The sequence below is a fragment of the Stenella coeruleoalba genome (genome assembly GCF_951394435.1).
Source record: "Stenella coeruleoalba genome assembly, chromosome: 11".
NCBI classification, from domain to species: Eukaryota; Metazoa; Chordata; class Mammalia; order Artiodactyla; family Delphinidae; genus Stenella; species Stenella coeruleoalba.
In genome coordinates, this window is record NC_137157.1 from 58250692 (window position 1) to 58277902 (window position 27211).

The following is a 27211-nucleotide window of genomic DNA, read 5'->3' on the forward strand; positions in this document are numbered from 1 at the left end:
CAAGCATTCATTTATTTAACTCACCGAGGGAACCAGTAAGACGGTAAAGCTGGTTCCAGGAGCATTTAAGGAACTAGATATTTACAGGCATAAAAATAAGAATTAGAATAAGGTTGCAGGTTAAACAAAACTGGTTAGCTCCTACAGAGCAATAAAACCATAAACTTTCGAGTTAGCTTTTCTATCAGACAGCAATCTGCAACTCAAGTAACTTCACAATGTCTGAGCTCTTATCATATAACAAATAGCAAGTCAAACACAGGTACCTTCTCCTAGAGAATCATCCTTGGGCAGACAAGTTAAACCATGTCCCAGCGTGAACTGAAGGTCATCCCTCCACTCCTTGCCTTATTTCCATGTTTTGGGTAGTTTTTCTTAACAAGGCCTCTCTTAATCCTTCCAGTCAATATCGACCTCTGCTTTTATGCTCCCGTTATTTTTTGTACTTCCATTATAGGACTCAAATATCTGGATTTGTGTGCTTTATTTTGTTTTCCCCAACAAGCACTAAGCTCCTTAGAATCACGGTATTGAGAGCTGGGGTTTAATCTCCCCTTTCAAAGGGATTTGAGCATTGGGTCCAATGTCCGTAGTTCCCAACATCTGCCTTGCACAGTATAGATACCAAGTCCTCAATGCTTAATATGAAGCCCCCAAACACTTCCCAAAATGTCTTACCGCACTTCCTTAAACCTTCTGTCTTCTAACGAGCGGCGCATTGTATTTCTCCCTTACTGCACCGTTAAGTGACCTTCTACAGTAGACAGGTACTGTTTTGATTCTCTTGGTTACCATCCCCCAAGAGCCTAACCCAGTGCCTTGCACAAAGCGGCAGTTCGACCGCAGAAAAAAGATGGGGTACCTCCACCAATTGATGTGCCTGGAGACATGAAAGTCCTAGTCTCTCCATTCCCACAAACTTAGACCCTAACAGCATTCCTGTTTCACCTACAGCATTAATATCTCAAAGCAGGTGCAAACGCCGGCCCCCAAGGGTAAACGTTCCTCCTCAGCCAAAGACCTCAAATTTCCGCTGACCCTGTACAGGGTCTCCAATTCTCATAAAAAATGGCGAGGTGGACCAAGGCCCTGCATTCGGAAGTCAGCCCTTCTCCGCAAATATTATATCACCAGCAGAGGCTTTTCCCCTCCTTCTGCGGTGGAATGTTTCCTCAGTGGGCCGCTTTACGCTCTTAAAAGTAACTGAACCCTCATTTCACTTTTCAAGCCTCAGGACTCTGCGTCCCTCCGCCTCGGCCTTCCTCCCGGGATCAACGCGGCCGTTTCTCGGGGAGATCGCCCGAGTCGGGTGGCCGGGAGGTTAGGCGGCCAACGGTTTTCCACCACAAGAGGAGAGCGCGGGAGGAGCGGCGGGAACCAGACGGGCCAGAGGAAACGGACGTAGGGCGGGGCCAGCGCTAGGAAGGATCGCGAAGGAGCTGGGTGGCCCCGCCCTTTCCGTAGATATCTCTAGAAAGCCGCGCAGGAGCCCGAAAACAAAGAGTGCGCACGCGCGGCGGCTAGGCCCGGGCATTTTGCTGCGTCACCAGCCGCCGCCCGGCCTCACCACCCCTCGCTCGCACGCACGCACGTTCGTTCTCCGTCCTCGCGCCCCTTTTCCTACACTTTCCTCTTCTCTCCGACCGGAGGAGTCGCTCACTCCGCGCGGTGCATTCTGGGGACCCAGGTCGAGCCCGCCGCCGCCGCCGCCGTCGCTTGAGGGAAACGAAAAGAGGCCGCTACCGGGCAGAAGACGCCGGAGTCGCCACCGGAGAGGAGTCGCCTGCCCAGGAGCTGCCGCCGGAGACGCCCGCCACCCGTTCGCCCGTCCCCCTGCCCCGTTCACGATGTGAGTGCGACACCCCGCCGAGGGAAGGTCGCCCGTGAGGGAGGCCGAGGCCGCGCGGGGGGCTGCCGGGAAGCCGTCCCTTCCCCTCCCCCGCTTTAGGCCCCCTCGGCTTTTCCCCCTCGGTGGAAATCGTTCTTGCTTGGGAGTGGGAGGTTCAGTATCCTTGTTATGATTACCATTGGCGGGTGGAGGACATATTTCCTCCGATGTCCGCTTCCCCCACCTCTAAACCGGCCCTCGGCTTCCCCGTGCCGGAAATCCCACCTTCCCCCTTAGGCAGTGCCGGCTGCTCCTAACTCTCCGTAACTTAGCCGTAGGCCTTAGTCTCCCGTGAGCTTTTCGCCGTCCGGGCGACGTGGAGGCGTGGACCCTCGTGGGCTACCGCTCCGCTCCTGGGGTGGTCTGCTCCTGTCGCTCTGTGATGCTGTGACCAGGCCCGGGGCCAAGTGCACCTGCGGTGGGTGCTACCACAAGGCTGCTGGTGCTCGTAGAGCACCACGCGGCCGTGCGCCGCGAGCGACAGGTACTGCTAGGCGACTGGAGGGAGGCCATACCGTCGCCGCAACTTAACTTCGCTCTCGGGTGTCGTGATTGCTTGAGTATGGTCTTTCCAGGCTTCCTCCTAACTCCAGTCTCGCTGACGGAGTGAAAGTTGCCAAAACTCAGCTGTGTCCCTGGCAGCGAGGAATTACCAGTGAGCAGGGCGTTCTGCACGTGTTGGAGTCGAAAGATATTTGTGGACGTTTTCAGTGTTCATATTAAACTTTAGGCGAGGTTTCATCATCCTATCTTAGTTTAAGGATGAAACAGGTATGTCGTCACCTTTTTGTTGCCTTAGTTTAATTTTCTTTACTGAAGTGACTACAGATTGTTTAGAAGCTTTATGATACAGGAAAACCTTGGTGATTTTAACCGAATGAGAATTCTTGGCATCGCCACTTTCAGCCTTTAGATTTTTCTCAGGGAAAGCTTTACCTTTTCAGATACAAGAACTGCCGATTTAGTAGTTTTTTGGTTCTAATCGCTCCCTAAAAGTTATGTATGGAGAGCGATTGAGGGGAACAAGTTTTATTCCTGTAAAAAGTAATGCACTTGCAAGGGTTTACTTAATAAAACGTCTAGACGTTTTATTTAGATAAGTAAAGAAAACACTATAGTCACTTGATGGAAAAGAAGCCTTGAGAAGAATGCATGTATTATTGTAAAGTGACATATTAGAATTTTGGAAGGATTCTCCCACTCCCAAAAGTGGTATGTAATAGAAGATTTTAATCTGTGAAAAATAGCTTGTGCTTTTTCTCTTTGACATTTATTCCAAATAATGTAGCAGGATTGTCAGTCTTAAAACATCTGTGAGGAGAAAATTAATCCTCAGATAAGGCATTACCAACTTTTAATAGATTAATGTAGCCAAGCAAATTTTTTCGTGAAGAAATAGTGTGAAATAGAAACACTTTCACAGGTCACATGAAATAGTTAAATAGGTAAGAAATATTAAGTTATGTAAATAGGTTAAAAACTCGGATGAAAAGTGTAGCGTTATTCCAAAAAGCAGTCTGTCAGAAGAATGCTATTTTCAAAATGAGTGTTTTGAAGGGACTAGGTAAATTTCATTGTGTTTAAGGTATTCAGTATATGCCATCTTGCAAATTCTTTAGGGGATCTTATTAATGACTGAATTTGTAAGATGAATATTATGAGTCAGTTATTTGAGTTGGAAAAGACTTTTAATGAGTCCTAGGAAGAATCTGGCTGATGAGCATTCGTTTTGTTGATGTGTGCTGTAGACTTTTTTTAGCTGTAGAGAGAGACATTTACGCTGGACATCTCAAGGGTTTTAAGGTCTGTTTTTTTATCATTTGATTGCTCTTCAGTCGTCATTTCCTAGATAAATTTTTTCTAATCAAGTTTTGTCTAGTAGTTTGCATAAAAGCTCTCAATTTCTCACCTACCTTGGAGGAGGCTGGGAGTTTAGGACCTCTCTCCTCCATTTAAGACCTGCACAAATCCCCTGTAGGGGGTGCTACTTTACTTTTTTTTTTTTTTTTAAGCTGTTGTAATTGGTTCTAGGTTTTAAGTTGGACGTATTAACAATAGGTATGAAGTAAAACATTCAGTTTTGAGCAGTTTGAAATCATTCTTTCCAGTGTCTTGTAGTCAAATTAATAAATTGTCCAGAAACACTGCGACCATTGCTAGCGTTGGTTAAAATCTTAACTTTTCCATCGTTCAACTTTGTACGATTGAGTCCCCAAAATAAAATCATCAGTCTTTAACCTCCAAAACAAATGGTAATAGTGACCATAGAGCATATGGTTAATTTCTATAAGTTGAGGAAGAGTAACTGATGAAGGCTTTTGTTCAGTGTTGATTTCCTAGCCACTGTAACCTAGCAACTGGATTTTCTTTTTTTCTGTGCTTAGTTAGACTTTAACCGGAAGGCAGTAGAAACGAAGTGACAAATCACTTGAGGCAGACCAGTATGTATTGTTAAGATTCTCCTGTTTAATTGTTTTCTCTCAGTTTTAAGATCTTCTAGAAGCTTTATCATTTTAGAGTCATAGGTGGTTAGTGATGATTGCTTTTCAGGAAAAAACACCTTCGTAATAAACTGTTTAGAATCAATCTAGCTCTGAAACATTAATAATCATATTTTATTTGAGTTATTAAGAATTGCTGCATCTAGTGTATTTTACTACAGAAATACAAAGTGTGTTTTAGTAAACTTTATTATTTACTGTGTAGGTTAGGGATAGATTTTAAATTGAGGCTGATGACTTCCACAGAACACCTTAGAACTTTTGGTTTTCCAGGAAGATGCCAATTACTTTAAATCTTACCTTGAGTAATATGCCCTCACCCGTGTTGTACTCCAAAACCAAATAAAATGTGCTGTTGTGGATTTTCTGTGCCGTAGTTGATCTTCTCATGTAGTCGTACTTTATTGCTGAAGAGTGTTTGTATCAGGGCTCTTTCCAACTCAGCATGCTTAATTATCTTTGTGTACTGAAAGGATCTAAGCCACAGAGGTGTTTTTTTTAACTTTTAATTTTATTACATTACAGGATTTAGTTCTTCAAATATCAATTCACAGCACTGCTGATCAGTATAAACAACTGTCCCAAATAGGATTGGAACCCAGAATTTCTCACAAAGACATTTTTTTCACTTTAAAAAAAGGGAGAATAATTTTCCAGGTTGTCCTTTTATTTCCAATACATAACCATGCCTGGGGCTTCCCTGGTGGCACAGTGGTTGAGAGTCCGCCTGCCGATGCAGGGGACACGGGTTCGTGCCCGGGTCCGGGAAGATCATGGCCGCTGAGCCTGCGCGTCCGGAGTCTGTGCTCCGCAACAGGAGAGGCCACAACAGTGAGAGGCCCGCGTACCACACACACAAAAAAAAATTGCCTGTAGTTCAGTTTTTCTTTTCTCCCCTGAAATATTTATTTATTTAATTGGTTGTGTTTGGTCTTAGTTGTGGCAGGCGGGCTCCTTAGTTGTGGCTCGAGGGCTCCTTAGTTGTGGCATGCAAACTTAGTTGTGGCATCCATGTGGGATCTAGTTCTTGGACCAGGAATGGAACCCGGGCCCTGTGCATTGGGAGTGTGGAGTCTTTACTGGACCACCAGGGAAGTCCCACACCTTTATATTTTAGAGTGGGAATTATCAAAGAAAGGAAGTAGCACAGAGGTTCACAAACTTTCTTGGTTCACCCCTTGGTGTCTTAGTAGTATTTTTTGTTACTATTTTGTATTTTTTTTATTTGTTGGTTGGTTTTTTAATGGTGCTGCTAGGCCATAAGGAGTAACCTAGACGTTCTGTTTATTAGATAGTTGGGTCCAAACAACTTAAGTACTTCGTCCTTATAGCCTGTTAGCTTTTCAGAAAGCTAACACACATAAATTGAAAGAAAAACATAGTTTCTTGTATAAGCACAGTTACTGATGAAAGGTGTATGCCTTTTGGGAACTGTATAACTTGTTATACCTTGAAATCAGATTGGATACTTCCATCTCAATTCCTGTTCCCTGTTGAGTTTTTTGTAGGTCTTTTTTTTTTTTTAAATCGTAACCACCAAAAATCCAGCTTTGCAAAGATGAAACTTAGTGGAGAGGGTTACAGTGCAGTCTGCTGTTGAAACTGAACCACTTAGTGTCTTGACTGAAGTTGAGTATCACTGAATTTCTCTTAAATTTGAAATATCCTGTGGCAGCCCTGTAAATTCTTCCGTAGTGCCTTGATGCACCTTGGCATGTAATTTGGGGATCACTGGACTTGCATGTATATTCAGATTAACTTTCCAGGAAGTTTTACATAGTAGTACAACTGGCATACAGAAGATCTGAAAATATGAGAAGTGTATCAGGGTTTCTCTGAGCAAAGAATATGTGTGAGAGAGTTTGGTTTTAGATGTTTACAGGCAGGGCTTTTTTTTTTTTTTTAGGCAGGGCTTTTGATAATACTTAACAAGGAAAAACTGCTCAGTCTGAAACTGGAACTTTTTTTTTTTAGCAGAATTTTCATGTTTCCATATCATTCCTCACTTAGTACAAACTGAAATAGATTTACCACTTTCTCGATTCTCTTTTGTAAATAATAGACCAGTTGATAGACTTGGTTTTAAAATATCAATTATTCTGAACTTTGTAACATCTTTTAAACTTTTTTTTTTCTCCCTTGGTTATAATGAGTTTGTTTTCTTCCATAACCCCCTTTTTTTTCCCTTGGCTGCGTTGGGTCTTCATCGCTGTGCGCAGGCTTTCTCTAGTTGCAGTGAGCAGGGGCTACTCTTCGTTGTGGTGTGTGGGCTTCTCGTGGAGCACGGGCTCTAGGCACGCGGGCTTCAGTAGTTGCAGCACGTGGGCTCACTAGTTGTGGCAGGCGGGCCCTGGAATGCTCGGGCTTCAGTAGTTGCAGTGCACAGGCTCAGTAGTTGTGCCTGGGCCCAGCTGCTCCGCGGCATGTGGGATCCTCCTGGACTGGGGATCGAACCCCTGTCCCCTGCACTGGCAGGTGGACTCCCAACCACTGTGACACCAGGGAAGTCCCTGTAACCCTTCTTGATGTTTAAAAATACTCTGGGATACATAGAAGGCGAGTGAATCTGGTTTTTAAGAAGCTTTTCATTTACTGGAAATGTTTAGTTCATAGAGGATAAACATAGAGGATACTTTCTCCATTATCAAGTTCTAGTAAAAAGCTAGTCTTCTGATTATTATTGTTTTATCTTAGAATTCAAAGTGATGTTTTAATTCAGACAAACATCATGTTCCATTAAAAATAAATTTGTAGGGCTTCCCTGGTGGCGCAGTGGTTGGGGGTCCGCCTGCCGATGCAGGGGACGTGGGTTCGTGCCCCGGTCCGGGAGGATCCCACATGCCGCAGAGCGGCTGGGCCCGTGAGCCATGGCTGCTGGGCCTGCGCGTCCGGAGCCTGTGCTCCGCAACGGGAGAGGCCACAACAGTGAGAGGCCCACGTAATGCGAAAAAAATAAATAAATAAATAAATAAATAAATAAATTTGTATGGGGATTATCATTACTTCTGAATAAAGTATGTGAGGTTATAGATTGTGATGTAATGTATCTTACAAATATAATTAAATATATAGATGAGTTACTTTTAAGAGTACAAACAAAAAACATTGTCTTATAGTGTATCACTTACTTATACTTTAAGAAAGGTAAACCATAGCTAGTAATGGATCCCTCTACGCCCATGTTTCTTAGAAGAATAATTTTGGGCTAAATTTCATCCAACTTGAATGTGAGCTTCTTAAGGGCAGAGATTTTTATCTGCTTTGCTGACAGCTGTATCTCCGGAACAATTCCCGGTATCATGTTTAATAAATAATTTGTTTATTGAATAATATTTAGACTGAATCTCTTTCAGCTATAAGACTTGGCTATATGAGGTGCTTGAGAGTGATGTTTGGAACTAACTGGGATCTTTTACAGTTGGTCCTTTATTTTGCTGTATCGCATCTTCAGTCAAATTCAGCTATATCTCAATATAGATTGGCTTCTTTTTTTTTGGCCGCACTCCACACCATGTGGGATCTTAGTTCCCCAACCACCAATCGAACCCATGTCCCCTGCATTGGAAGCGCGGAGTCTTAACCACTGGGCCACAAGGGAAGTCCCTATCTCATGCAAATTGGGCGAGTAGGGGCTTCCCTGGTGGCACAGTGGTTGAGAGTCCGCCTGCCAATGCAGGGGACATGGGTTCGTGCCCCAGTCTGGGAAGATCCCACATGCCGCGCGGAGCGGCTGGGCCCGTGAGCCATGGCCGCTGAGCCTGCGCGTCCGGAGCCTGTGCTCCGCAACGGGAGAGGCCACAACAGTGAGAGGCCCACGTACCGCAAAAAAACAAACAAAAAAAAACCAAATTGGGCGAGTAGTTTGGTGGTCAGTAGGTGAAAGATAAAGTTGGTGAGAGTCATTTATAACTTTAGATTCTATTAATTGAGGCTTTGCTATATTTTGGGAAATCTGGAAAAGAAGGACCACCAAATCAGTATATACCCTCAAAATACATTTGACTTGTTTGTGAGCCCTTTATTTTGAGAATGTTTATTTTGGGAATATTTAGCTTACTAGTTACAATTTGGTCAGACTGATTTTTTTCTCTTAATTAACTGATGATTACCATAAATTCTCCTTTAAGAGATTCTACCCTTCTTTCTCTTTCCCCTCCATTTTTTTTAAATCTAAAGAAATTGGCCTTCCAATCAAAAATTAATACTTACACTTTTTCTGCTTGATTAATTTCTGTATGAGGCCATTAGTTGAAGATAAAACCTAATAGATTTAAGAATGTTTGCTTTATCATAAAGATTGTCATTTAGTGCATCCTTGTATCACATTTTGCAGTCTTAAATATTTTTACAAAAGTAGAGCATTTTTTGTGTTTAGTTTTTGGCTGCGCTGTGCGGCATGCAGGACCTTAGTTCCCCGACCAGGGATCGAACCCGTGTCCCCTGCATTGGGAGTGTGGAGTCTTAACCACTGGACCACCAGGGAAGTCCCAAAAGTAGAGCATTTTTATTAAAAGGTTGTTATTGCTATTTTCCCCAGTATATTTGTCTGTTTTTTGGGGTTTTTAAAAAAATATTTATTTTTGGCTGCGTTGGGTCTTCGGTGCTGTGCGCGGGCTTTCTCTAATTGCGGCAAATGGGGGTTACTCTTCGTTGCAGTGCGCGGGCTTCTCATTGCAGTGGCTTCTCTTGTTGCAGAACACGGGCTCTAGGCATGCGGGCTTCAGTAGTTGTGGCTCGCAGGCTCAGTAGTTGCGGCACATGGGCTTAGTTTCTCCATGGTATGTGGGATCTTCCAGGACCAGGGATCGAACCCGTCCGCTACATTGGCAGGCAGATTATTAACCACTGAGCCACCAGGGAATTCCCTGTCTGTATATGTTGAAGAGCCTAATGTTTAGTGACCAAATAATAGTATTCTAATTTTTTCTCAATGATTCAGAGTAAGAATTGAGATATTGATCATATGTCTCATTTGTGTATGTTAAAACTTTTTTATAAAAAAATTAATTTGATCGAACAGTCCCATGACAGTTCTTAATGATTTCTGGGGGGAAAACACCAAAATGATGTGGAATCCTGTGTGATTCTATGGGACGAGCATGTAATATATACGTATCCCATGAGGTTGAGCTAAACTGTGCATTTCAGGAAGCCAAATTTGAATTATTATGGTACTAACTAAGATTTGTAGGCCTCTCACTTGAATAGTAAAAATGTTTTCTTTCACTAAATTCTCATAGAGCTCACAAAATTTTTTTAACTTTTAATACAAATTAATTCATTTTTGGCTGCATTGGGTCTTTGTTGCTGCCCATGGGCTTTCTCTAGTTGCTGCGAGCAGGGGCTACTCTTCACTGCAGTGTGGGGGCTTCTCATTGCGGTGGCTTCTCTTGTTGCAGAGCACGGGCTCTAGGCGCGCAGCCTTCAGTAGTTGTGGCATGCAGGCTTCAGTAGTTGTGGCACGCAGACCTCATAATTTTCCATGTTTGCTGTATAATGGTCCAGAGTACCTGCTTACAAAAACTTCTATTGATTGATTGATTGGCTGCGCTCTGCAGCATGTGGGAATCTTAGTTTCCTGACCAGGGATCCAAGTCTCGCCCCCTTGCAGTGGAAGCTCAGAGTCTTAACCACTGGACCACCAGGGGAATTCCCCTTACAAAAACTTCTGAACATTGGAAATTCTGAGAGACAAAGAAAATAAAGATGTTGGAGCTTTGACAGTAGTATTGGTTATAGAGACAAGACATATGCTGTAGAATTCTATTAGATACAGAATTTTTCTCTCTCAAGATATTCAAACTTCTAAAGCGATGATAGCTATAATTAATTTTTTTTTAAACTACCCAGATACAGAATAAACTCTTTTCCATGGTCTCCAGGGACGTCTGTGACCTTGGTTTTTAACCTTAAGCTTTATGAACTTACCTGGAATTATGTATGATATGTTTGTCCTACCAGTTCATAAAAGGCTTGATGTGTCCTAATTGTCTTTTAATAATTTAATCTGTCCTGCACATAGTAAACTATCAAAAGAACTGCAATAACCTGGAAATGTTCTTTAGCAAATTTTTTCCATGTAGCTTTGCTGGTTGGTTTAGTCTGGGCTGCTGTAACAGAATACCACAGACTGGGTAGTTCATCAACAGTAGAAACTTATTGTCTACTATTCTGCAGTCTGGAAGTTCAAGATTTAGGCACCAATATGGTCACCTTCTGGTGAAGGGGCCCACTTTCTGGTTCGTAGCTTCTTGCTGTGTCCTCATAGTAGTGGAAGGGGCGAGGGGCCCCTCTGGAGCAGTGAAAGGGCTAGGGGCCTCTCTGGAGCCTCTTTATATATAAGGCATGACTTTATTTATTTTTTAAATAAATTTATTTTATTTATTTATTTTGGCTGCATTGGGTCTTCGTTGTTGTGCACGGGCTTTTTCTAGTTGCAGCGAGCAGGGGCTACTCTTTGGTGCGGTGCGGTGGCTTCTCTTGTTGCAGAGCACGGGCTCTAGGCACGCGGGCTTTAGTAGTTGTGGCACGTGGGCTCAGTAGTTGTGGCACACGGGCTTAGTTGTTCCACGGCATATGGGATCTTTCTGGACCAGGGCTCGAGCCCATGTCTCCTGCATTGGCATGTGGATTCTTAACCATTGCACCACCACGGAAGCCCCTAAGGCATGACTTTAATTTATGAGGGTTCTACCCTCATGATCTAGTAGTAAACACCTCTCAGGTCCCACCTTCAAATATCATCCCGTAGAGCATTAGGATTTCAATATATGAATTTGGAGGGCATGCATTAAGGTCATTGCACTGGTGCATCCTTTCTGGGGGGCGGTGCACACCTCACAGCATGTGGAACTTCCCTCGACCAGGGATCAAACCTGTGCCACCTGCAGTGGAAGTACGGAGTCTTAACTGCTGGACCAACAGGGAAGTCCATGGTGCATTCATTTTTTTTAAGGGAGAGGTGCTTGTAATTTTCTACAAATTAGAATTAAAATGCACGAGATTCTAGTATATTAAAAATGGTATTTGGGAACAAATGTGGTTTCCACTCTGTCATTTTAAGACAAACTAAGAAATTTTAGTCAAAACTACAGAGGAGAATTTTAGGTTATGCAAAGTTTAGTTGCTCGAATTGACATAGCCCTAACATTGAGCTTGGAAGAACTTGTCAGAAGAACTTGGAATGTCCCACTTCAGAGATTTTGGGTATTATTTTGTTATAAGTAGTGGCTTATTCACATAATGTATGCAGAGGTGAAAAAGTTTTTGCGTTTATAGGTATGTTACTATTAAAATGAATTAACAGACTTGAACAGTAGTTTGGGATTTTGCCAGTGTTTGTATAAGACTATAGACACGAATCCAACATAGTTTAGGAGCTAGAGTTTAAAATCACCCTTTCTCTGAGTTAATAGGAGAAAAGATTTCATAAACACTTGGTTTTCCTTTCAAATGAGTGAATATATGTGTTTATTACCGTTCAGGTTAAGTGTAGGATTTCCCCCCCTTGTATTTTTAGACAGTTTAGATCAGGGGCACTTGGTAAATATTAGGCTTTACAGGCCACAAATATCTGTCTCACATTTTTGTTTTCACAACTTTAAAAATATAAAAACCATTTTTGGCTCCAGGTTAGGATCATTTAATTTTGTTTTTATTGTCTGGTAAATGATTTTATTAGTTGGCTAGGGCTGCCATAGCAAAGTACCAGAGACTGGGTGATTTAAACAGTAGAAATTTATTTCCTCACAATTCTGGAGGGTGTTAGTCCAAGATCGAGGTGTCAGAAGGGTTGGTTTCTTCTGAGGCCTCTGCTTGGCTTGCAGATGGCCGGCTTCTGTCTTCTTCACAGGGTCTTTCCTCTGTAACTGTACTAATCTCTCTCTCTCTTTTTTTTTTTTTTTTTTTTTGCGGTATGCGGGCCTCGCTGCTGCGGCCCCTCCTGCTGCGGAGCGCTCCGGACGTGCAGGCTCAGCGGCCACGGCTCACGGGCCCAGCCGCTCTGCGGCGCTAACCCACACCCCCTGCATCGGCAGGCGGACTCCCAACCACTGCGCCACCAGGGAAGCCCTCTCTCTCTTTTTAATTAATTTATTTTTCAATTAATTTTTATTGGATTATAGTTGCTGTACAACGCGTTAGTTTCTGCTCTACAGCAGATTGAATCAGTTATACGTATACGGTATATCCACTCTTTTAGATTTCTTATTTAGGTCACCACAGAACATTGAGTAGAGTTCTATGTGCTATACAGTAGGTTCTCATTTGTTATCTATTTTATACATAGTAGTGTATATATGTCAATCCTAGTTTCCCAATTCGTCCCATCTCCTCCTCTTGGTAACCATAAGTTTGTTCACTGCATCTGTGAGTCTGTTTCTGCTTTGCAGGTAAGTTCATCTGTACCGTTTTTCGAGATTCCACATATAAGCGATATTGTATGATATTATTCTCTTTGATTTCACTTTGTATGACAGTCTGTAGGTCCATCCACATCTCTGCAAATAGCATTTCGTTCCTTTTTATGGCTGAGTAATATTTCATTGTATATATGTACCATATCTTTATCCATTCCTGTCGATGGACCTTTTTTTTCCCCCAAGAGGGTATTAAATCATTTATTGAATACACATGATAATGGATGATACACAAGCTTCATTCCCATCTATAACTTTATCTGGTACTGTAATTCAATTTAGATATATTGCATAGGATGTGCCAACAATCATATTAGTAACCAAAAAACTCCATGATTTTGCTTGGGTGACCCTTTTCACGGTGAACTCCAGGTCACAACGCAGTAACTGTCAGTTCAACTACACCAAGGTTTCTGAAGGCAATAGCTTTTCCACCAAAGCAGGTTGTAAATAAATTTTGAATGGAACCTGGCATCACCCTGAAGGAGCTCTAACTTCACACTGTTGAGGTAGTTTACCAAAATGGTTTCAGAGTAGACTAACTTTACACAGCTCATTTTTTAAAAAGACACATTTATTCAGCATCGTGATCAGACTATTAAATTTAGCAATCAACAGCATGGGTGCAAAAAAAAAAGAAATCTACATTAAAACCCTTTGTTGGAATGCTTTACACTTTCCACAGAACAGAAACTGCAATAACTTGTTATACAGGTAGTTACAAATACAGTCCTCGAGTTTTTTTGCCCATACACATGAGTATTGTCTAAAACATGTCTTCTTTGTAGCAGCTAGGCCCTGCCACCACTGTGCTTGGCTGAGTTCACAAATCTGTTGTAACCTGTAGCTTCCCTGTCACTTCTCTGGCTCTCCTCTCCTCCTAAGCTTTGTTTCCTGGCAGTAATTAAAACCTTCTGCCACTGCCATAGTTACTGCTGCTGCTGGAACCACCATAGCCACCTTGCTTTCGTGGTTTGGCAAAGTTTTAGCCTCCACCACCATAGGGGCCAGAACTTCTGCCTCCAAAGTTTCCTCCTTTCATGGGCCCAAAATCTGAAGATTGATTGTTGTAATTTCCAAAATCATTGTAGCTTTCACCACCTCCAAAATTGCTTCCACCAATTTGGATTCCACCAAATCCATTGCAGCCATCCCCACTGCCACCATATCCACTACTACCATGGCTGCCACCAAAGCCACCTCGACCACTGAAGTTTCCTCCATGACCAAAGTTGTCATTCCCACCAAAACCACCTCCACGACCACCACCAAAGTTTCTAGAACCACTTCAACCTCTTTGGCTGGATGAAGCACCAGCCATCTCTTGCTTAGATGGGGCTTTTCTTACTTCACGGTTGTGGCCATTCACAGTATGGTATTTCTGAATGACAGTCTTGTCTACGGAGTCATGGTCATCAAAGGTTACAAAAGCAAAGCCTCTCGTTTTGCCACTGCCTCGGTCAGTCATGATTTCAGTCACTTCAATTTTCCCATACTGTTCAAAATAATCTCTTAGGTGATGTTCTTCAGTGTCTTCTTTAATGCCAGCAACAAAAATCTTTTTCACAGTTAAGTGGGCACCAGGTCTTTGAGAATCTTCTCTTGAGACGGCCCTCTTTGGTTCCCCAGCTCTTCCATCCACCTTGTGTGGCCTTGCATTCATGGCTGCATCCACCTCCTCCACAGTGGCATATGTGACAAACCTGAAGCCTCTGGAGCGCTTGGTGTTTGGATCCCTCATTACCACACAATCTCTGAGCGTTCCCCACTGCTCAAAATGGCTCCTCAGACTCTCATTGGTTGCTTCAAAGCTCAAACCTCCAGTGAAGAGCTTCCGCAGATGTTGGGGCTCTTTGGGTAACTGACTTAGACTTGACTGCAGTGGAGGGAGGAGATGTCAATGGTGCTTACTTGGCGGCGTCCACGTGCAGAAAGTCAGTGGACATTTAGGTTGCTTCTGGGTCCGTGTAACTGTCCTAATCTCTTATGAGGACACCAGTCATACTGGATTATAGCCCACCCTAAGATCTAAGTTTACCTTACTTTTTTATTTTTATTTTTTTTTTGCTGTACGCGGGCCTCTGACTGTTGTGGCCTCTCCCGTTGTGGAGCACAGGCTCCGGACGCACAGGCTCAGCGGCCGTGGCTCACGGGCGCAGCCGCTCTGCGGCATGTGGGATCTTCCCGGACCGGGGCACGAACCCGTGTCCCCTGCATCGGCAGGCGGACTCTCAACCACTGCGCCACCAGGGAAGCCCTACCTTACTTTTTTAAAGATCCTCTCTACAAATACAGTCACATCCTAAGGTACTGGCGGTTTAGGAATTCAACATATGAATTTAGGATGTGATTTCAGGCCATGACAGTGATATAAATCTAGATTACTTAATGTGAATTCAAGGAAAGGAAAGATTCTTCCCTGGTTCCAGTGTCCTTGATACGAACAGAAACTAAAGAGCTTATATACCAGATCGCCATTAATGTGCTCCTTCTCCATTACTATAGGTTCTTTTTTTTTTTAATTTATTTAATTTATTTTACTTTTGGCTGCATTGGGTCTTCGTTGCTGTGCGCAAGCTTTTCTCTGGTTGCGGTGAGCAGAGGCTACTCTTTGTTGTGGTGCGTGGGCTTCTCATTGCGGTGGCTTCTCTGGTTGCGGAGTGTGGGCTCTAGGCACGTGGGCTTCAGTAGTTGTGGCATGTGGGCTCAGTAGTTGTGGCTCGCGGGCTCTAGAGCACAGGCTCAGTAGTTGTGGCGCACGGGTTTAGTTGCTCCGCAGCGTGTGGGATCCTCCTGGACCAGGGCTCGAACCTTGTCCGCTGCATTGGCAGGTGGATTCCTAACCACTGCACCACCAGGGAAGCCCTACTATAGGTTCTTAATGTGTAACTTGATTTTAACAAGGTAAACGGTACTATCAAGTATTTTCAGATTATGTTGTTAAATTCGGCTAGAAAAGCATTTTTACCAGAGTTTATTGAAATAGCCATTTGTAAACATATTGAGAGAAGAATCTGCTCACTATAATCAGGTTAACTCAACATTGTAAGTCAACTGTACTCCAATAAAAATTAATTTGAAAAAAATCAGGGTAATTGTTCTCAGCTTTATTACCTTTTTTTTTCAAACAGGAAAGGTAGAATACTACAATGAATTCCTCATGTACCCATTATTCAGTCACAACCATTATCAGTACAGGGTCATTCTTATTTTATCTACTCCCCTCCTCTTCTGCCCAATGGATTTAAAATATATATATTTATTTATTTGGCTGCACCAGATCTTTAGTTGCGGCATGTGGGATCTAGTTCCCTGACCAGGGATTGAACCCGGGCTCCCTGCATTGGGAGCACGGAGTCTTAACCCCTGGACCACCAGGCGAAGTCCCTCCTTTTAAATTTTTAAATAACACAATTTCACAGTTAGACTGGGTTGCTCTAAAGGAAGAAAGCATTCCATGCCGAAACCATTTAATATCATTTTTTGAAAAGTATTATGAATGTAATAAATCCCCATCTACCCATCTACCAGATTCAACAGGCCTTTGCCACACTGCTTTATCTCGCCCTTTTTCCTTAGTTATTTTAAAGCAGACTCCATGTACTTCCCTTTTAATCTTGAATGGACATTTGTTTTCCATAAAACAGTGCCTTTCACACCTAACAAAACTAACCGTTTTCACATTATCTAATACTCTGTCCATATCTAGGTCTCCACCGTTTCAGTAATCTTTTTTATGTTTAGTTTGTTTGAATCAAGATGCATACCAGATTTACAAATTGCACTTCTTTGATAACTCTTAGGTTTCTTTTAATCTAGAGCAGTACCCCCCTCTTTTCTGCCATTGGTTTAAGAAACAGTATTCTGAATTTTTCACTTCTTGTGATATGATTTAACTTGTTTCTTTTCCTCATATTTCCTATAGACTGGAATTACGTTTACTATGGAATATATCATGTTGATCAAATCAGGAAGTGAATATCTCGTCCCACTTTTAGTGATGCTAAGATCATAAGTTCTTTATCTGCTGTTCATCTAATCATTGTTAATGGTCCCATTCATTGATGAACACTGCCAAATCAGCTTAAAGTTTGCAAAATGGTGATTTTTTTTTTTTTTCCTCCTCACGTTTTATTCCACACAAAGCTGATCTTCATGAACTGGCCCTATTCAGGTATCATGAATGAAGATTCATAAAGGGAAAGAAGGATAAATGCCTATTCTTTCTCTTTAATTGCCTTTTTGTAAAGAATTGGAGTTGTAGCATCTTCTGGTGATCTAGAATTGTGGGTAGTTTGTTTTACATTTCTTTAATAAATATAAACTGGAGTATTTATATTTTGTGTATTTGGATCAGTTTGCAGTCATCCTTTCAAATTGTCATTGGCCAAGGAGAGAGAGACTCTAATTGTTTCCTCCTGGTTTTTTGGTTTTTTTTTGCGGTACGCGGGCCTCTCACTGTTGTGGCCTCTCCCATTGCAGAGTACAGGCTCCGGACGCGCAGGCTCAGGGGCCATGGCTCACGGGCCCAGCTGCTCCGCAGCATGTGGGATCTTCCCGGACCGGGGCACGAAGCCGTGTCCCCTGCATCGGCAGGCGGGCTCTCAACCACTGCCCCACCAGGGAAGCCCCATCTGTAATTTTTAATTTCACATCTGATATCAGTGTTTTGGAGTAGAGTATGACTAGTCAGGTTTAACAGTTGTGTGAAAATGTTGATGAGCAGTTGGCTGTAACTTTAGAACTTTAAACTGCTACTCCTCAGGGTTGGGAAGTTCAGAGGTTGGAAGCAAAACAGTTCCTTTAAGTTGATTTATGAGTAGTGTTTGAACATATAATAACCAATTGGTTTTAAATTTTATTTTGAAGTTTTAGGTTTACAGAAAAGTTTCAAAAATACAAAGAATTCCTGTAACTTTGATTTTTAGATTATCAAAGCAGCACATGCTTTTTTTTTTTTTTTTTTTTTTTTTTTTTTTTTTTTTTTTGCTGTAGGCGGGCCTCTCACTGTTGTGGCCTCTCCCACTGTGGAGCACAGGCTCCGGACGCGCAGGCTCAGCGGCCATGGCTCACGGGCCCAGCCGCTCCGCGGCATGTGGGATCTTCCCGAACTGGGGCACGAACCCGTGTCCCCTGCATCGGCAGGTGGACTCTCAACCACTGCGCCACCAGGGAAGCCCTACATGCTTATTTTTTTTAAAATAATTGAAATAGTTGAGAATGAGGTGGCTCTACTTTGTCTCATCTTTCTGGTTCATTCTTTAGAGGCAGATGCTGTTCATTTGTGTGCGTGTGAATTCTTCTTGGAATTTTTATGCATATGTAAATATTTATCTAAGTAACTTGTTTTAAAGATGACAAAGGAAATTTTTCAAAGTATTTACCATGTATAATCTTTATTGCCTGTTAATTAACCACATTTGACTGTATTTGCTTCTATTAGATTTTTAGCTATATTCTAAAACATAATTTTAATGGATGAATAGAGCTTTAGGCAGCTAACATTGAAGAAGACAGGAGTCTATTGCAAGGGATAGGAGCTGGTGAATAATAAGGAAAAAGCAAATATTCCAAGTTGTTTCTAGTATAAGTATATATTGGATACAGATACAGATTAACAGTTGGGACTATAAAGTTTAATTTTTTATCTAGTGTCATTATTTAGAATCATAAGGAAGATATTTTTGCCCAGGAAAAAAAAAATGGTTGCTTTGCTTTATATAGTCAGCTGCAAATGAGAACTTTTTTTTTTTTTGGCTGTGCTGCACAGCATGCGGGATCTTAGTTCCCCAGTTAGGGATTGAACCCCTGCCCCTTGCAGTGGAAGCTTGGAGTCTTAACCACTGGACTGCCAGAACAGTCCAAATGAGAACTCTTTTGAGGACAAATACTGTCATTTCTCATACTTAAAAAAAATTCCCCCCACAGTTCCTAACATGGTAAGTAGAAATGTTGAATACTGTATTTGAGTTGACAATGGATTAGTTCCGATTTTTATTTTTATTTTTTAAAAATATATATGTGTTTGTTTATTTTAGTTGCACTGGGTCTTAGTTGCGGCAGGCGGGCTCCTTGGTTGTGGCATGCATGTGGGATCTAGTTTCCTGACCAGGGATGGAACCCGGGGCCCCTGCACTGGGAGCACAGAGTCTTAACCACTGCGCCACCAGGGAAGTCCCCTAGTTCTGGTTTTTAAAATTCTGTGGAGTTGAATTCTTAAGAGCAGGGCTATAAAGGAGTAGCACAAATTTTGACAGGGCTACGTAAATGCTTAACTCCAGTGAGCATTTTGTTTCATTTTTTAAATCTTTTCTATGATGAAATTTGTATCATTGCATTTTGTTTGTTTGTTTAGTTTATTTTTGGCTGTGCTGTGTCTTCGTCGGTGCGCAGGCTCCTCATTGCAGTACCTTCTCTTGTTGCAGAGCATGAGCTCTAGGTGCGCGGGCTTCAGTAGCTGTGGCTCGCGGGATCTAGAGCGCAGGCTCAGTAGTTGTGGAGCACGGGCTTAGTTGCTCCACGGCATGTGGGATCTTCCCGGACCAGGGATCGAACTGGTGTCCCCTGCATTGGCAGGAGGATTCTTAACCACTGTACCACCAGGGGAGTCCGTATCATTGCGTTTTAACTTGTACTGCAGCTGTTAGGGAAAAAGATGTAGTTTATGTTTGAAATTGCAGTAAACTGCCTCAAAATAATTAATGCTCTGAGGGAGAACAGAAGTATGTTACTTACATGCTAAGCTTTGGAGGTTTGTAAATAGTTAGTGAATTTCAGCTTAACTTTGTCTAATTTTATCTTTTTGTAGGCAGCCTGCTTCTGCAAAGTGGTACGATCGAAGGGACTATGTCTTCATTGAATTTTGTGTTGAAGACAGTAAAGATGTTAATGTAAATTTTGAAAAATCCAAACTTACATTCAGGTAAATTACCATTTTACATCATTGGGTAAAAGACTTGTTTCAGGCAGCTTGAATAACTTTTGCTTGATTGTTTTGTGTTTTCATTGAAGATACTACTAATCTTTACCTCTTTGAAGAGACTCATTTTTTTCCCTTTTTCTTTTTTGGTACAGTTGTCTTGGAGGAAGTGATAATTTTAAACATTTAAATGAAATTGATCTTTTTCACTGTATTGATCCAAATGTAAGTAGTCTTGATGCTTTAATCCCAATTTAAATTGTAAGGAAATGGACATACTTTAAGTACTCATTTTAGAGATAAGCACTAATTCTTAACAGTTCAGAGGCTAATAAGTATATATTTTGCATTATTTTCCCTCTTGTAACTACTTTTCTGGATACTCTTTTTGTTCTTGTTATTGTTTGGACTCAGGGCAATACTTTTTTAATTTTTATTTTTTATCTTTTTAAAATTAAATTGTGTAGTTGATGTAAGGGCTGTACTCTTAAGGCTTGTCTTATTTAAGCATAGATACATCTAAGTATGTTCTATGATTGTACCATATTTAGTTAATTTTTTTAACGTTTTATTTTATTCACCTTGTGCAGGGGAGGAAAAATGTTTTTTGCAATTGGATAGCTTATGAAATCTTCAGTAGTCTAGGGATTGTTTCAGGGTTTAGAGAAAGTGTAGGGAAAGAAATTAGGAGAAATGACAAATAACCAGCTACTTTGTGTCCTGTAGTAACACCAGAGATATAAACGGTGTGATAGCGCTTATTTTTGTTTTTAGGATTCGAAGCATAAAAGAACGGACAGATCAATTTTATGTTGTTTACGAAAAGGAGAATCTGGCCAGTCATGGCCAAGGTTAACGAAAGAAAGGGCAAAGGTAGGTTCCTTTTTCTCTTTTTGAAAGTTTGGTATTTTTAAGTAATTAAAGATACATTGACATCAGACTGAAAAGTATCTGTCCAGCAAAGGAAACCATCAACAAAATGAAAAGACAGCCTACTTAATGGGAAAGTATATTTGTAAGTCACGTATCTGATAAGAGGTTAATATGCAAAATATATGAAGAACTCACACAACTCAACAACAAAAACCTGATTTAAAAATGGGCAGAGCAGTTGCCTGGTGGCCTACTGGTTAGGATTTTAAGCTGTCACTGCCATGGCCCAAGTTCATCACTGATTATCAGAGAAGTGCCAATCAAAGCCACAGTGAGAGACTTCCCTAGTGGCACAGTGGTTAAGAATCTGCCTGCCAATTCAGGAGACATGGGTTCGAGCCCTGGTCCAGGAAGATCCCACATGCCTCGGAGCAACTAAGCCCATGCACCACAACTACTGAGCCTGTGCTCTAGAGCCCGTGAGCCACAACTACTGAGCCCACGTGCCACAGCTACTGAAGCCCACACGCCTAGAGCCTGTACTCCGCAACAAGAGAAGCCACTGCAATGAGAAGCCTGTGCACCACAACAAAGAATAGCCCCCGCTCGCCACAACTAGAGAAAGCCCGCACGCAGCAACGAAGACCCCACGCAGCCAAAAATAAATTTATTTAAAAAAAAAACAACACAGTGAGATAATCATGTCCTAACTGTTAGAATGGCTAATATGAAAAATAGAAATAACAAATGCTGAAGAAGATACAGAGAAAAGGGAGCTCTTGTACACTGTTGTTGGGATTACAAATTGGTGTAGCCACTATGGACTCAGTATGGAGATTTCTCAAAAAATTAAGGGTATAACTACCATATGATCCAGCTATTTCACTTCTGGGTATTTATTTGAAGAATATGAAAACACTAATTGGAAAGGATGTATGCCACCCCTGTGTTCATTGCAGCATTATTTACAGTAACCAAAACATGGAAGCAACCAAAGTATCCACTGATGGATGATTGGATAAACTGTGGTGTGTGTGTATTCAGTGGATTACTACTCAGCCATTAAAAAAGAATGAAATCTTGCCATTTGCAGCAACATGGTTGGACCTTGAGGGTAATAAGTTAAGTGAAATGAGTCAGAAGGAAAAAGACAAACCTAATTTTAAAAAGCATAAGGAAATGAAAACTCACAGATACAGAGAACAGATTGATGGTTACCAGTAGGGAAAGCGTTGGAGGGGTGGGTGAAAGGGGTACAAGGAGTCAATTGTATAGTGATAGACGATAGGTGGACTTGGAGGGTGATCACTCTGTAGTTGTATACAGGTGTTGAGTTACAGTGTTATACACCTGAAACTTACATTTTTTAAAAAAATTGGTACAAGGAATATAGTGTTTTTGTTTCATAGCTAGGTACTATTAATATTAAGGCCTTGTGTTCTATATATTTTCCTCTACTTTGAGGTTTATTAGCTTTAACTTAATACCAAGTGTGGTCAGAATAAGATAGTCACTAATAGATGCAGACTCTTCTGCATTCAAGAGGCAGACTTTGCTTAGAAGTATAAATTACTCAGATGCTGCTTTGGAGCATATCATGGTGACATTTAAAAAATAATAAATTAATCAAGTATCTGAATTTGAATAGTTCCTACCAGTGAATTTTTGTTTTAAAATGTAGCTTCTTTTGTTCTTTTTGTTTTTTTGGCTGCGTTGGGTCTTCATTGCAGTGCGCGGGCATCTTGTTCCGGTGGCTTCTCTTGTTGGGGAGCATGGGCTCTAGGCCCGCCAGCTTCAATAGTTGTGGCACGTGGGCTCAGTAGTTGTGGCTTACGGGCCCTGGAGCTTGCGGGCTTCAGTAGTTGTGGCGCATGGGGTTAGTTGCTCTGAGGCATGTGGGATCTTCCCGGGCCAGGGCTCGAACCTGTGTCCCCTGCAGTGGCAGGCGGATTCTTAATCTTAACCACTGCACCACCAGGGAAGTGCCAAAAGTAGGTTTGTTTCTGACAACTGTGAAAGCAGCTTCATGAAACTATACTTACCATTATTACGTTTTTCTAGTTTTTTGTGTGTGTGTGTGTGTGTGTGTGCTGATGCCATGCCTCACTAGTATGAACCCACAGCTCAAAAAATATAGTCTTTAGGTACACACTAAAAGAGTACAAGGTAACCTAATCATAGGGTGATATTTGTATTGATCTATAGCTTAATTGGCTTAGTGTGGACTTCAATAATTGGAAAGACTGGGAAGATGATTCAGATGAAGACATGTCTAATTTTGATCGTTTCTCTGAGGTAAGTTCTTTTAAATGCATTCTTCCACCTCCCTCCCAGTGTATTTCTGTGTAATCAATTTAATTTGGTTTTAAAGACAGTGATATTTAGGACATGCATTATTTTACTTTCAAGACTGTTCTGCAGAAAACCAAATAAGATTTTAACAATGGTCATTTAACCTTCCTTTATGAATTTTTAAAAATTAGTGTTCTAAAGTTGATGTATAATGACAAAAAAATAAACCATACAATCAGTGCAGCACAGTTAGTTTTTTTTTTTTTTTTTTTTTTTTTTAGCACAGTTAGTTTTTATTCCAGCATTGGAACAGATTTTTTTTTTTAAGGAGCATGAATGTAGTAATTGGCTTGCATTTTGGAGCCATGTAATATGAATATAAACCTTTAAACACAAGAATCACGATGAGATATGTACAATGAGTGGTGTGTAGGGATATTTTAGTTGCAAAATCAGGGAAAGGATTTTAAGTAAGCCTATTTTTCCAGGACGTCACTGAAATACATATTGCCGTGGCCAAAGGGAAAAAAATCATTGAGATTCTCTTAGGTAGACGAGACCTTATTAAATGTGTTGCAGTAAAGCTGATCAGAAAAGAAAATGGTAGATTGTAAGTTGAAGATACTCTCATTGTGATTTGAAATCTTGACTATACTTTTATGTTTCTTCTTTGACAACAAAGAATTAAAAGGAGTAAGTGCCCAGCTTCATGTATGCAACTGCTTATTTAACATCTCTCCTCATATGGCTCTGGCACCTTGATTTCAAAACAGAGAAGGGAGATAATGGTATTCATGTGATTCTCCTAAACCATGCTACTCCTTACTGTAGTAATTGATGCCACCATTTACCCAGCTGTGCAAGTCATAACTTCTTAACAATGTTCTCTTTCACTGATTCTCTCTATCCAGTATAACATTAACTGCTGTCTTTGCTGTCTGTATTTTGTTTATATTTCCTAAGTAGCTCTCAAATGTATTCAGTTCTGTGTCTATTGCCATTGCATCTCGGTACCTAGCATTGAGCTTGGCACCTTTTGAGCATTTTTCCTGCTCAAAGAAACTTAACCAGTATTTAGTGCTTTCAGATGTAGGAAAACTCTTTACTACTTGCTCATATTATTCGAGAGTTGATGCCCAGAATTTTTATACTGAGAGATTTGAGTAGGTATCATTTTAAGGCCCCTTCTAACTCTGAAGTCCAGGTAAGCATGTATTTTTGAAGTCCCCATCTCATATTATTTAGTCTGCTTATTTGTTCCTCTTTAAATAATATACTGCTTGCTTTATGATCAGAAAGAACTAAATTTGGGAAATTAGTACTTTATGTATAAGTATGCTCTTTTGGTCCCAGTTTATTGTAAGTATACAACGGTGTTTTCCACAGTGTGTATCTTTTCTTTCAAGGTTTATGTTTATTTTCTGTTTGTAACTTAGTTACTGGTGTTTAGCCTTTGATTCAGTATTCAGGCCTTTTATGCCAGCTAATCAGCCGAGAGGACTTTATTTTAAATTATTTATTGGTTCTTCACAATATTTTAAAACTACAATGAAAATACCATAATACACATGCCACTTAGTTGAAGATACAAAACTTTACAACTATTCAGTACAAATAATCTCATTCTTAGCCACCAGAGGTGACTGCTATTCAGGATTGTGGTGTTTAATTTCTACATTATACATATATATCTTGTTGGATGAATTTTAATAATTTTTCTTCAATGAGAACTTACTCTTAACTTCCTACAAGGTTTCAGGATTTTATGTAATTACCTATAATCTACCTTTTCCAGAAAGGAAGGTACCTAATATATAGTTTGATTTATTTTTTCTTTTTCTTTTTTTAAATTGGTGGAAACCTATGACAGACTTAAGGTTTATTCTGGAGCGTGCAACCTAATACTTAGGGCTTAATTTAACATCATTTTAAAAACTAATTTTTACACTTCAAATAGATGATGAACAACATGGGTGGTGATGAGGATGTAGATTTACCAGAAGTAGATGGAGCAGATGATGTAAGTCTATAAGTTCTTTTCTATGTTTACTTAAATACTAAGAAACAATGTATTTTCAGGTTGTTTTATGTAGATTCAAAATTGCTCCCTTTTTTTTTTGCCACTTAATGGTCTAAAAAATATTACAAGGAAAACCAGTTTTTTAAATGTGCCCATTTTTGAGGGATGGATGCCTACTAGGAAACAGGTGTCCCCTGAATCATTCTTCAAGGCACCAGATTTATAATTCAAAATTACTATTTTATAGAGACATATGCCTTACTCAGTTAACAGTTTAGGGATTATTTTGACAAAGAAAGTTGAACAGGTTTTAACATCAGGATTGGTCAGAGAGACGTATAGTAAACAGATGGATGTTGTGAATCTATAAGGATATACTAGACCACTCTTCTCAACATTTCCCCACCTGGCATCCTGTTAACATCTTTAAGAAAGTTGTTCAGTGTAGTTTGGAAGATACTTAGACAATTCACCAGCTAGGATTAGAGTTCATTGTCTTCTGTCATTCCAGGGGTCTTCATATTGAGCCATTTTCCTCTTCCATTGAATGCCAAGAGAGAAGAGAAACTATTTTATACCAGGATTCAGTCTGGTTGATAGGAAGGGACTTAAAGGGTGGGCTCAATTCCCACGAAAAGGCATATATCTTATAGGAAGATAGATCCTCAGCTGTATGTCTGTTTGTCTTAAGTAAACCTGTTCTTAAGTCCATTGCTAAGTTCAAAGATGGATATAACCACCAAACCAAAGATTATATCTAACCAAAGATTGATATATCTGCTACCTTAGTCAAAAGTGCAGTGCTTCAGCTTTTTACGGTGCAAACTGTTCAGTTAGCAGAGGAATGTTTGATCAACTTGGTAACTTTTTAAATTTTCCTTTCTGCAGGATTCACAAGACAGTGATGATGAAAGTAAGTATCTTTGTAAAAAGTATGTTTACGCAGTGATATTTCACATCAGAGACCAAACTCTCAAAATAGAGAAGTAAAGTTAATTAACCTGTTTAAAATTCTTGGAAGATGCATGGTTGTTTCTTTATGGCCTCTAAAAAATAGCTAAAGCAGAAATTTGAATGATTTGAGATTCAAATTTTTTAAAAAAGACAATTCTCTAGGAAACAACTCTTGGTGGCTGCTTTTTCCTATTGTAAAACTTTGAAGTTGTTAGGTTATTCCCTTGTAATTTATACTAATCTTTTAAAAATCCTTTCAGAAATGCCAGATCTGGAGTAAGGAATGTTGTCATCGCTGGATTTTGAGAAAGAAAAATAACTTCTGCAAGATTTCATAATTGAGAGAATTCCTAAGTTGATAGCTCTAAAGGCAGATTCTGTATTTGCCTCCTTTAACCCATTTTTCAACCTGTTTGTTTTTTTAAAGGCTTCACTAAGGGTTGATATGTACCATTGTATGGGGCAATTTTAAGTCAGCTAAGGCAATAACCTTATGCATGAACATTTCCCAGATTCCCATGATGCTGTTGAGGTCCTAGGCAATTGATAAAGCAGTTGTGATAAATAAAAAACATTTCACCTAAGTCTCCTTTACTTCATAACATAGATACTGACATGATCGGAAGCTTTCGGCTTAGGGAAAGTAAATTTTAGATTTTAGAACATGGACTCAAAAGTGGCTGAAACAAATTGGTTGATACTTTAAACTGGTAACATGTTGTTCCTCTGGTATATCCTTCAGGATTGTTCCACTAAAGTTTTATTTTTCAAAAAATTTACTTCACATTATTGTTCGTAAGTGATCACTTGTCAGTGTTCCAGATGTATCTTAGCTAAAACTAGTGAATGCCCTAACTTAGATGGTTTTGAAGCCTGTACATTTGGTATTGTTTGACCCTTAAACTTTTACATCTCTTAGCATGGAGGACGAAGAAAGGCTGTACATTGTTGCTTGAGTCTGTACATTTAGACCAAATTTGTATTTGCACTGTCAGTATGGCAAATGAGTGAAAAAAATGTTAATACACTATTGGATTTTTTATTTTATTATTTTTTTTTTGATTCAGCTTGTACCTGGGCTGAAAACCTCAATTTATGTTCATGACAGTGGGGAGTTTTTTTAATGTCTACATTCTTTCTAATAAACTGTTGGAAGACTTCTTGGCTATCCTTTCAAGTGTCTGGTTTACTGTAATTTCATGTATTGCCATTTACTGGAATGGAGTTTTTATTTTTGCTTGAGGAAGAATTTGGGAATAGTCCTCTGGGGAAAAAAAAATGAGGCTTGCTGTAATGTCACAGAAAACCTTTTAAAAGTGAATCTGTAACAGGAAATTGTAGCTGCAC

General features: G+C 40.6%; 1 protein-coding gene and 1 pseudogene across 2 annotated transcripts; one reads left to right on the top strand and one right to left on the bottom strand.

Moving 5' to 3' along the window:
* Positions 1 to 1721: 1721 nt before the first annotated feature.
* Positions 1722 to 27032, top strand: PTGES3 (prostaglandin E synthase 3). The gene is made up of 8 exons (XM_079936349.1): positions 1722 to 1849; positions 19615 to 19728; positions 19881 to 19950; positions 20500 to 20598; positions 22804 to 22893; positions 24848 to 24910; positions 25799 to 25823; positions 26125 to 27032. Coding segments are annotated over exons 1-8 (483 nt in total). The 5' UTR covers positions 1722 to 1847; the 3' UTR covers positions 26145 to 27032.
* Positions 8105 to 17728, bottom strand: LOC307193772 (heterogeneous nuclear ribonucleoprotein A1-like; annotated as a pseudogene). The gene has a single exon. The product of its transcript is annotated as a heterogeneous nuclear ribonucleoprotein A1-like (transcript).
* Positions 27033 to 27211: the final 179 nt, after the last annotated feature.

What these genes read in the sequence shown, in the direction of transcription:
- PTGES3 (XM_079936349.1), top strand. An exon ending in TTCACTGTATTGATCCAAAT is followed by an intron (nt 19,951 to 20,499) that starts GTAAGTAGTCTT and finishes TTTTGTTTTTAG; the next exon opens with GATTCGAAGCATAAAAGAAC. An exon ending in AAGTAGATGGAGCAGATGAT is followed by an intron (nt 24,911 to 25,798) that starts GTAAGTCTATAA and finishes TCCTTTCTGCAG; the next exon opens with GATTCACAAGACAGTGATGA.